Source organism: Rhynchophorus ferrugineus, unplaced genomic scaffold, assembly GCF_030347505.1.
Source record: "Rhynchophorus ferrugineus isolate W39M unplaced genomic scaffold, kcgeb_rfMv2 rfM7, whole genome shotgun sequence".
In the NCBI taxonomy this organism is placed as follows: Eukaryota; Metazoa; Arthropoda; class Insecta; order Coleoptera; family Curculionidae; genus Rhynchophorus; species Rhynchophorus ferrugineus.
Genome location: NW_027472586.1, coordinates 10,576,742 through 10,586,621, shown reverse-complemented (window position 1 = coordinate 10,586,621; position 9,880 = coordinate 10,576,742). Strand labels below are relative to the sequence as shown.

The window sequence follows — 9,880 nt, the reverse complement described above, 5'->3', positions numbered from 1 at the left end:
CTTCATTGTAAATTTCTTCACTGATTTGTATATTTGGATTTCCCATTCTATTCCGTATTTGATACAAAATATCATCACACATATAATCTTTGTACTTCATCCACAAATCAATTGGGTTTGATGGGAAGCATGTAGATATGATTATAGAAAACAATGTTCGTATTTGATGAGTGTGTGATGATATTACAGCATCATTGAGAGTTTGATCCCAATGAGCGTCATTTTCAAGCAATTGCAAACGTTGACAGGCTTCTCTGTAGGATCCACACAATTCACCATCAACAGTTCGTAACTGTTGGAATGATGTTGGGCCACGTACATTGACTAATAGCAGTCGTAAATAAAAACATTCATCATTGCTTGGATGTACTGAATAAATCTGGCCAATCGCATCGGTGGAATATACATCTGTATATCCTGGAACTGGTTTTCCTTGTTTCCGTCGTATAAATCTCCTTGAGGATTGATTCCAGGTATAATATTTTGGCATTTCAGAATATAGCAATGTTTGTGCGAAATCATCGTTTTGGCATGTCTCAAAAAAACTGGTTAATGTAGTAGATGGTGGCTGAGCAGCTCTTTGTACTGCGTCCTGTGCTGTAAAATACACTCTTTGTCCATTTTCTAAATGCACAGCTAAGTGAACAACAGAAGGGTGTCTCTCATGAATAGGAAAAGAAAATATTCGCCAAACTGCTTCATTACTGCTAACATAGCGGCCCATTTGGTATTGGGTAACTTCATCATTAGAATTCTCTGCACCAATTCCAATCACAGCCATATCACTCCCTTTGCTTACATATTTGCAAATGTATTTAATCGATTTCACTGAATGGCAAGATTCAACGTTGATGTGTGCTTTGAATGTCTTTGATAAAATGGGTGAATATGGAACAATCCAACGATTATCTATTTCAATATCTTGTTAATTTAATTTGACAATTGTTGATTTTCCGTTGTCTGCTGTCGATCTGCGACGATACAATGGATAACCGTCATTACCAGTAATTGTTTCCGATATTAATGTCCGTGGATATCGTTTTGAACATTTACCATCCATCATACACGGTGAATTTTGATTAAGAGTTCCACAGGGACCATGTATCATGTTTTTGATAACTACCTCATGCAATCCAGGATCTACTTGTACATTAGGGATTTCAGCTGATATCACTGCATCAACTTCATTTGGCCTTATCTTTTCAACCAACCAAATCAAAATGTGTGCATGTGGCAATCCTCGTTTCTGCCACTCCACAGAATACATCCAGCAGCGTGTCTCACCAAACACATTATGTTTTACGATGAAATTCATTAAAGATTTCAACTTTTGTCTAAAGACTCTGGCTGTAATATCATGACGATCAATGGATGATTTCCCAGGTAATAACTCCTGCTTAATTTCTATCCATTGCGGATTGCATGTAAATGTGATGAACAAATCTGCTGTACCATAATGACGAACATACGACATGGCATCTTGAGCATATTCGTGCATATGCCGAGGGCTTCCGATGTATGTTGCTGGAAGAATAGTCATCCAACCGACATTCTGTGCATTTCCATCAGTATTAATCGCATCTCGAAGGTGAATATACTCTTCAGATCGGAGTTTGGTTTGATTCAACCTGATGAATGTTAATCTCTCCGTTTCAATTTTAACATACATGTCATCAACATATTTGTGATATAATCGCCGACATTTCAATATGCGATTATCTGCATTTTCCCGAATCATTAGGCGGTATGAATAATAGTTCATTGAACTGACTTTTTTGTTGGTTTCAGAACCTGTAAACAGATTTTGTTTTAATAACATTCAAATATAAAATTAAAATACATAATATAGTGACTGAGATATTATCGCCATAGCTAAACTAATATTTTAGTTACCTGTAATGGGATTTATCATTTTTATTGATAAATCGTAGCCATCTTCACCTTGCCAAAATATAATGGGATATTGCAGTGCATCATATGAGCGGTGTGTTTCCTTTATAGGTTGTAATTGAAAATTCCGACGATGTAAAACAATATCACGGGATTCCAAGTTTTCTCCAACTACAACGATAGCAACTTCATCAATAGTTGGTGCATTAAAACGTCTTGTATGTTGACCTGCAGGTGTTTTATCAGCTCTGATTACAATTTTGTGATTATCGGATGGCATCAGATCCAGGGCAGTTTTAAACAATATAATCAATTGATTGTGTTGATGAAATAAAGTTTGTAATTGTTCTACAATAGACCTTTTTACTAAATTGTTATGTGCACAACGCAGATCAATTTCTTGTGGTGAATTGCCCATAAAATAAATTTGCAGGAATTTGTTGTCGCTATCTGACACTGGTAACAGTGAACCTGCTCTGTGATATATTTGCCCTTGTATCTGTAAATAAAAAAAATATTATGGTGTGGTATAAATTAATGGATTGTCAATGATCAAACTTAAATAATATTTGATCTTAAAAAGGATATATTTAGTTTTAACTAATATCTATCAAATATAAAATATAATAAAAGTGTCACTGAAACTGAATCACCATATAATATGATGACTAAGTGATATATTTCGTAATGATTAAGAAATTGAAGATTAGTAACACATCTTAACTTTGGTGACAGAAAATTTTGTTCGCTAAAATAATTATGAGTAACTGCTATAATACATACCTTGAAAGTTGGCATAAAATTTTCCCGAACTGCATTTGTTGCCCCAAATGAAGTCATTTGAAAGCAATTGTTATATTGTTGAATATGTGTCAAAAAGTGTATAGAATCTGTTCCTATTCCTGAAACCAATGAGTACAATGGTTCTGGTGGTGGATCCAATTGTATCAATTTCACTTTACCATTTGCGCAACACAATCCATTGGCTTCGTTTTTGTATTTTAATGCCTTACAGTGTGAGCAAACCAAGTTCATAGAACCAATAACAACACATTGGTAGTTACTGTAGTCAATTGACACATCGTAACTGAAAGCAGCTGGATTCAAACTTGCGCGATTATTAGTTGAATGTCGCGCTCGCGCTTCACGCGAATCAAATATAAATTATTTTTTCACTAATCACGAACTAAACAAACACTAACTAACTAAACACTCTGCACAAAACACGATATACGAATTTGTTTCGTGTATCACTTGACAATTCATCTGTCATCTGTCAAAAGTCATCTGTAACAGACAACTTTTTTTTTTAAATTTGATATGACTTTAACTCAAATCCTTTTAAGCCGTACGAATTGTTTTATTTATTTAAAATTTGAATTAAATTTTAAACAAATAAAAAATTTTAAATAAATAAAACAATTCGTACGGATTAAAAGGATTTGAGTTCAAGTCATATCAAATTTAAAAAAAAAAGTTGTCTGTTACAGATGACTTTTGACAGATGACAGATGAATTGTCAACTGATACACGAAACAAATTCAAACAAAAAGGGCTATTTTTAGGGTTTTTCCAGCAATAATTCTAATTTTTCTCGCCGTAAAAACCATCCCTGAACTTCAACGAACATTTTAAAAAAAGATTTGGCCAAATTGGTCCAGGCGTTGTTGAGTTATGCGCTTAGGAACATATTTTGCGATTCATTTTTATATATAAGATATATATATATATATATATATATATATATATATATATATATATATATATCTGTCTAATGGTGAGTAACAGGTAAACTGAAAAGTACCCGACCTGACACATAGATGGCGCTACTAGAATTAAATCTATATGTGTTTTAGTTAGTCCTACCCCTCAAAAGATGCGTGTATAAATTTGACAGCTGTCGGATCATTAGTTTGCGAATTATAGCATTTTGACTGAAGCAACAACTTTTGTTATTGTGAAAAAAATTGATAAAAAGCAGTTTCGCGTGTTGATAAAATATTTCTTTTTGAAGGGAAAAAATCACAATTGAAGCAAAAACTTGGCTTGATGCCTAGTTTCCGGATACTACCTCAGGAAAATCAACCATCAAGGATTGGTATTTTAATTTTATACGTGGTGAAATGAGCTCCGAAGACGGTGGATGCAGTGGATGCCCAAAAGAGATTGTTACCGACGAAAACATTTGATAAATCCCCAAAATGATTTTGAATGACCGTAAATTGAAATTGAAAGCTCTGTGTAAAGTGGGTGCCGCCCGAGCTCACTTTTGACCAAAAACCACGACGAGTTGATGATTCGGAGCACTGTTTGAAGATGATCGGACGTAATAAACACGAGTTTTTGCGTCGATATGTGACAATGGATGAAACATGGCTTCATCATTTCCGAAGTTCCATAGTTCAATCGATAGTTATCCGAGTGGACTGCAATAGTCGGCTGACAAGGTTATGGCATCTGTATTTTAAGATGCGCACGAAATAATTTTCATTGACTACCTTGAAAATGTAACGACCATCAGCGGCGACTATTACATAGCGTTATTGGACCGTTTGATTTTATGGTAGACCGGGGACTTTTCAATTGTGACCTGTTATGTGGCTTAGAAGATAGTTGAATGTAAATATAATAAACTAACTCTGATCTACAAACTATTGTAGCTATTTAATTAATTGTAGTATAAGTGCTTCGATAATATCTATAGTAGATCTACTATAATATTATAACAAATTATATTTTGTACCATTTTTTTAAAATTTTTGTATTTGTATTAGAATGTTGTTATATACCAAAGCTAAAATAAACTAAAATGCGACAAAATGCGACGTTTTGACTTGATAAATCGAGATGACTTGAGTTCACTACTACTTTGGATAAACTATATATACACTAGATCCCTTCACATTCGAGTGGCTTTTAACCGAATGAAGCCCGTACGTGAAAAATCACCCCTCGCACCCCCGCAGCTCATTCGACTAGATATTCGCGCGGGTAGGGGTGGACTGACGGCTTTGTCCGGCGCCTCGGACATCACACCTCAATGAATAACGTTATTTACCAAAGACTCGGGCGTTATTCAGTAGCCGGATGGAGCGGCTTCACAAAACGATACGGATTTACTGCCTATGAATATTGAAAAGGAAATCGTTTAAATCTTATTTATTGGACCGGGGCGTTTTTCGGACTTTTCTTTCTCGATTGAAAGGATACGAAGTGAATTACGATTAGCTCAAGTGGATTTTTTCGATATAGAGAACCGACATTTTTTCGGCTATATATTTCTCTTTTTCTTTCACACGGATCACGTTGTATTGATAAAAAAAATAGATAGCAGGGCATTATTGACAAAGTACGGGGGATATCTGGTAATTGGAACCAGATAATTCTTAGAAAAATAATAATTTACATTGGTTTTCAACACTCAAAATGAATTCATAGTCCTCAAACACACCATGTTCATAAAGTAACAGATATAAACGACCAGAACAAACCAGGTGTTACTATATATATCTCGCTGCAAACCACCATATCCCAATTTTTTATGAAACTTATCTTCATCATCATCATTATCAATCGCCAACCGGCTCTCGGGGCTTTAGACACTCTTAGTTCTCAACTAATATGTTGTTGTTTTTGTAGCAGGACTTCGAATATTCTTCGCCAAATCTCGCTAGTGTTGACTGTCGCATTGCAACCTCCTTGACCTCAAGTAATGTTAGTCTCCTATTTTTCAAAAACGTTTTCGATGATCTTGATATATTTTTCGCAATTGTTCACTGTGTTTCCCAACCAAAAGTTTAATTTCGCCATAGATATCTGTGAATTGCTGTATGTATCTTTGAATTTGTTCATCAATTGTGCCCTGAGTGTCGCATATTAAATGAAGGACTTCATTTCTGACATGATCTTCAGAAGAGGAACATGTAGAATTCACTTTAGCCTTTGAAAGATGTCAATCAATGATATTACAAATGACATACCTTAACAGAATCTAAGTCTTGGAACCATACAGAAACATAGCAAGATGAGCGTTCGAATTGTGAATGATTAACTTCATAAATTGTCTTTGAATTTCAACCATAGAGCGATTACTTTTAGTTTTGCTTCATCAAATCTTCAAACTCCCAATAATCTGGCTTCATGGAATACGTTTTACCAGAGATATGTGCCTTTTGAATTTTTAAATTACTTTTTCCTCAAACTAATAATTTCAAGAACCCGATAATTATATAAAAAAACAAAATTATACTGCTTAAAAACAATATCTAAAGAAGTAAAGAAGATTACTAAATCATACTAACGTGGAAGCGATACAACTGCTGGACAGAGTGCAGTATGTCATAAGATTGAAGCGTACCAAACCATACGAACTTATATAAAGTGTATACCTTTAGCGTAAACTATAGTAGAAGTTATTATAATTTTATAATTGAGGAATACATATTGTCATCATATCGTCTTGCTTGTGAATTAATCCAAGTACAAAAGAAAAGTAGTAATAAATTAATTTAAAATTAAGATTGTACTAAGCGTACCTAATAAAGATGTTATTGTATTACAGCCTGTATCTGAATATATCTTTATCTTCACGATTTTCTACTTTTATTTCAAACGCGCTATAATCTGGATTCATAGAATAGGTTGTACCAGAGATATATGTTAAAGTTAATAGAAAAAACCTAAATTACTTTTTTCCCCAACCTAATTTTTCGAATAATCTAACAGTTATATCAAAAGAACAATTTTACAATACTGCATAGAAATATCACTACATAGTATAAAACAAAGTCGCCTTTTCTGTCCCTATATCCCTATGTGCGCTTAAATCTTTAAAACTACGCAACGGATTTTGATGCGGTTTTTTTCAATAGAGAGAGTGATTCAAGAGGAAGGTTTATATGTATAATACATGCATAATATACTAAGACAACATTGCTAATTTTAGAGGTTTCTAACGTGATGTCGTAAATTAACCTATTTTTTTAGGCTTATTTAGCAATTAGCAAAAACGCTGCCTAACCCTACGAGTTAGATCAAATTAATGTACTACAGTATTGTACACCATAAAAAAGTCTACAGTATCTTTTAGGGATAACCCACATTAACCATTTTTATTGTTCACTTTTTACGTGAGAAAATGGCTTATTTACGAAGCTATTTTAAGCAATACGGCATTAATCGTTATCGAATTAAGTACCTTAAATACAGTGTGCAATTAATATAGATCAATATAGTTCCTTACAGCATGTAAATTAAACAAATATTTTCGGATATATTACAAATTTAAAATTTGCGTTTAAAAATGTGTAATGTAATAAAAATTGTATGAATTTAGATATTCCAAAGATAGCAGGAAATCTTCATAGTAAGTATAGGGGAAGAGGAATTGTTTTACTCCAAATTTAATGCATGCAGGCCAAGGGTACCAGTAATGAATGAACCAAAAATACTGGATCGATTTTAATCATGTTTTCAATGAGTGACATAGGCATATATATTTTATGCCCGTGCAAAGTCGGAGCGGGCCGCTATGTTTTTATATACAACGTTCGTATTTTTTCTGTAGTGTATTTAATTTAGTATCAGCATTGCACCCGTGCGAAGCCGGGCGGGTCGCTAGTTATGAATAAAGGTCATTAATTTTTCTTTAATATTATCAATGGGAACATCGTGTATTTTTTTCCAATTCTAATTTGTCAATCCTAGATCTACAAAATTTTAATATGCATAGCTGATTTATACCTATATGGATTAAAATTTAAAAGGTTACTTCATATTTGAATATAAGTCTAAATATTATTATTGGGAACATCATGTAGTTTTCACTATGTGATTTTTAAATTGATAGATCATTTAATCTAGAACATTTACTTAATACATTACGCTTATGCATGTTCCAGACACTTTATTTATTATAAACACCATGTTGTTAAACAAAAATTATTGTTAGAAAAAATTATTCCAAACTTTATCGTTAATATGAGAAAAATAACAATGCGCTGGGGCACTAATTCAAACTAATTTGGTTACCAAAAACAGAAAATTACTACTCGCCGAGTTTTCCGTCTTTCACTGTGTTTTTTCAGGCGCTTTCATTTCGTGCCGTAATAGCCAGGTAATTATTACCTTAAAACCAGAAGAGGATGTTATAAATCAAACTTGAGCACAGACCGTATTAAAATTTTTCCCGACTCAATCGAAGCTATACACCTACTGCCTGATGAAAAAAGTCCTATTCGACGTCAACGTTTTTCCCATGACGTTTCCACTGTGTTTTCCTTTCCTCCTCTTCGTTATTATTATAATAATTAATTGGATATTGCGAACGAAATGGACACGCAAGTACCAGACTAATTACACAAACAATTAATGAAGTATCAGCTTGTTTTTTAATCGAGTAGACTTGGAGGGTTGATAAAAAAGATGTTCCAGTCTTCGTCATCAAAGAAAATTATTGTTAATTAAGTCAATTTATTTTTTCATATAATTTATCAGCTGTTAAGTAGTTTTTCCTTTTTTTGTTTAATATTCACGGACTAAAGATTAAAAAAATCTATAAATCTATCTCACTAGTGATACATTTCTTTGTTTTTCTCTATAATCCTGGACATAAGAGTAAAATATGGAGCTGGACCAACTTAAAAACTATCCTAAAAACTTACCCAATCTTGTTACTAGCTTAAGATGGATGGCAGTATGTATTTTTATTTTCTGATTTTTAAGTTGGTAAAGACATTAAAAGAGTAAATAGAGCAATAAATGTAAATGAATTTGTTTTATGTGGTATGGGGATTTAATATCATTAGGAAAAATCGACATTACTTTTTCCTCCGTCTAACATTTTAAAAAATCTGATAGTTATGCCACTAGAAGAATATTATAATAGAGCTTATAAATAATACTTAAAAAATGTTAAGGCGTTTTCTTCAATATTATTAATAGGAACATCATGTATTTATACTTTTTTTAATTAATATTGAAGATATTGAAGATAATTAATAATAAGAATTTAATTAAAAATGAAGTAAACGAACTATAATCTGGAATCAATGAATAGGTTGCAGTAGATATACAATCTATATATATATATATATATATATATATATATATATATATATATATATACAATCTATATATATATATATATATATATATATATATATATATACAATCTATATATATATATATATATATATATATATATATATATATATATATATACAATCTATATATATATATATATATATATATATATATATATACAATCTATATATATATATATATATATATATATATATATATATATATACAATCTATATATATATATATATATATATATATATATATATATATATATATATATATATATATATATATATATTGCTGAATGCGTCAGAACTTTTCTCACTTTGATTAATTACGATTTACGATGCTGAGGAGAGGACGACCTGACTTAGGTCGTCGCAGTCAATCAAATGTGCGATGAGCTACCTCACGTGCTAATCACACTGATGACCAGAGAAAGACAGATCAAGAAAATAGTCGTATTGCGATGTCAGGATTGCATTCTTTAGAGAGTGACAATGAAGTAGATACGCTTAGAATGCAACGAGTTCGTGCACATTAAACAAAACGACAGCGAGCACAACATAATGAAATTTGGCGATTCCGCAGACACAGTGCTCCTGTGATCCTGGAACTAGCTGAATTCCACTATGATACGGCAATAGATTATTGTGCCGACAAATCGACGAATGCATAACAATTATAGAAATGACAATAATTTGTAAATATGGCAAGGCGTTAATATACAGTGGTGAATCTAGTGGATTAAGTTGTGCTGGAGGCAAAGTAAAATTGTCACAATTGCTATACGTATTATACAGGACAATTTCATGCCCACTTTGTCACGGTGGACCCAAAAATGCATGCAGTAGTTACCAAAGACATGATACATGGACCTTGCGTAGTTTTCAACTACAATTCACCC

The 9,880-nt window shown here is 32.4% G+C and overlaps 1 protein-coding gene across 1 annotated transcript; it reads right to left on the bottom strand.

Moving 5' to 3' along the window:
• Positions 1-899: 899 nt before the first annotated feature.
• LOC143199588 (uncharacterized) lies at positions 900-2,426 on the bottom strand. Its single transcript, XM_076409512.1, has 2 exons — positions 1,894-2,426; positions 900-1,791 (listed from the first exon to the last, which is right to left on the bottom strand). The coding sequence occupies exons 1-2, from the start codon at positions 2,306-2,308 to the stop codon at positions 926-928; spliced, it is 1,281 nt and encodes a 426-aa protein (XP_076265627.1). The 5' UTR covers positions 2,309-2,426; the 3' UTR covers positions 900-925.
• Positions 2,427-9,880: the final 7,454 nt, after the last annotated feature.

Coding starts and splice junctions, on each gene's coding strand:
- LOC143199588 (XM_076409512.1), bottom strand. CDS start 2,308: ATGGGCAATTCACCACAAGAAATTGATCTGCGTTGTGCACATAACAAT. Junction 1,792..1,893: donor AATGATAAATCCCATTACAG/GTAACTAAAATA, acceptor ATCTGTTTACAG/GTTCTGAAACCAACAAAAAA.